Raw genomic sequence first — 616 nt, forward strand, 5'->3', positions numbered from 1 at the left:
CGGGTACGGCTGGGCTACCTCCTTGATGATCGTTTTGGACAGGACTTGCTGTTCGTGTCCGTGTTGGAAGTCATGGCCGCTCAACTCGTGACCGAATCCGTAGCCGGATCCGTAGCCGTAGCCGATGTCGAACAGACTCCGTTTGTTCTGGGCCTTATCGTCGGTAGCGGCAACGGACTTTTCTGTCGGTTTGCTTGCGGTTTCCGTTGCCAACGCGCAGGCGCACAGGCTGAACGCGCACACTAAGCTGAAAAATCCTTTCATTGTGGTTCGACTTGGGATCGGATCGATCGACTGATGTTCTATCGTCGGATCAACCCGTTTTTGTAGTGAAACGCACAACACGTAAAGGAACGCATTTTCATCTCCCTCTACTCGATGAGGGGGGCGAATTTTACGTTCCAATGCTATTAGAATGTCTCCTTCGTGTAGTCTTCGGACACGCTCGTTCGGACCTTGAAAAGTAAACGTAACCAAGGAGTTGCTCAGCGTTAATGACTGTTACAAATGCACGCACGTTAACGAAATATTATAACTCAGGTTTTCAATGTGTAATATATGTTCACCGTACGTATATTTTTAGATACAATGTAGGTTGCACTCTTTGTTTTTTATT

At 47.6% G+C, this 616-nt stretch overlaps 1 protein-coding gene across 1 annotated transcript; it reads right to left on the reverse strand.

Moving 5' to 3' along the window:
* Positions 1–6: 6 nt before the first annotated feature.
* LOC112689564 lies at positions 7–316 on the reverse strand (the record flags this gene model as incomplete). The annotated part of the gene is made up of 1 exon (XM_025563341.1): positions 7–316. A coding segment is annotated over exon 1 (258 nt), but the record flags the coding sequence as incomplete, so codon positions are not given.
* Positions 317–616: the final 300 nt, after the last annotated feature.

The sequence above is a fragment of the Sipha flava genome, unplaced genomic scaffold (assembly GCF_003268045.1).
Source record: "Sipha flava isolate LNK unplaced genomic scaffold, YSA_version1 45015_pilon_pilon, whole genome shotgun sequence".
In the NCBI taxonomy this organism is placed as follows: Eukaryota; Metazoa; Arthropoda; class Insecta; order Hemiptera; family Aphididae; genus Sipha; species Sipha flava.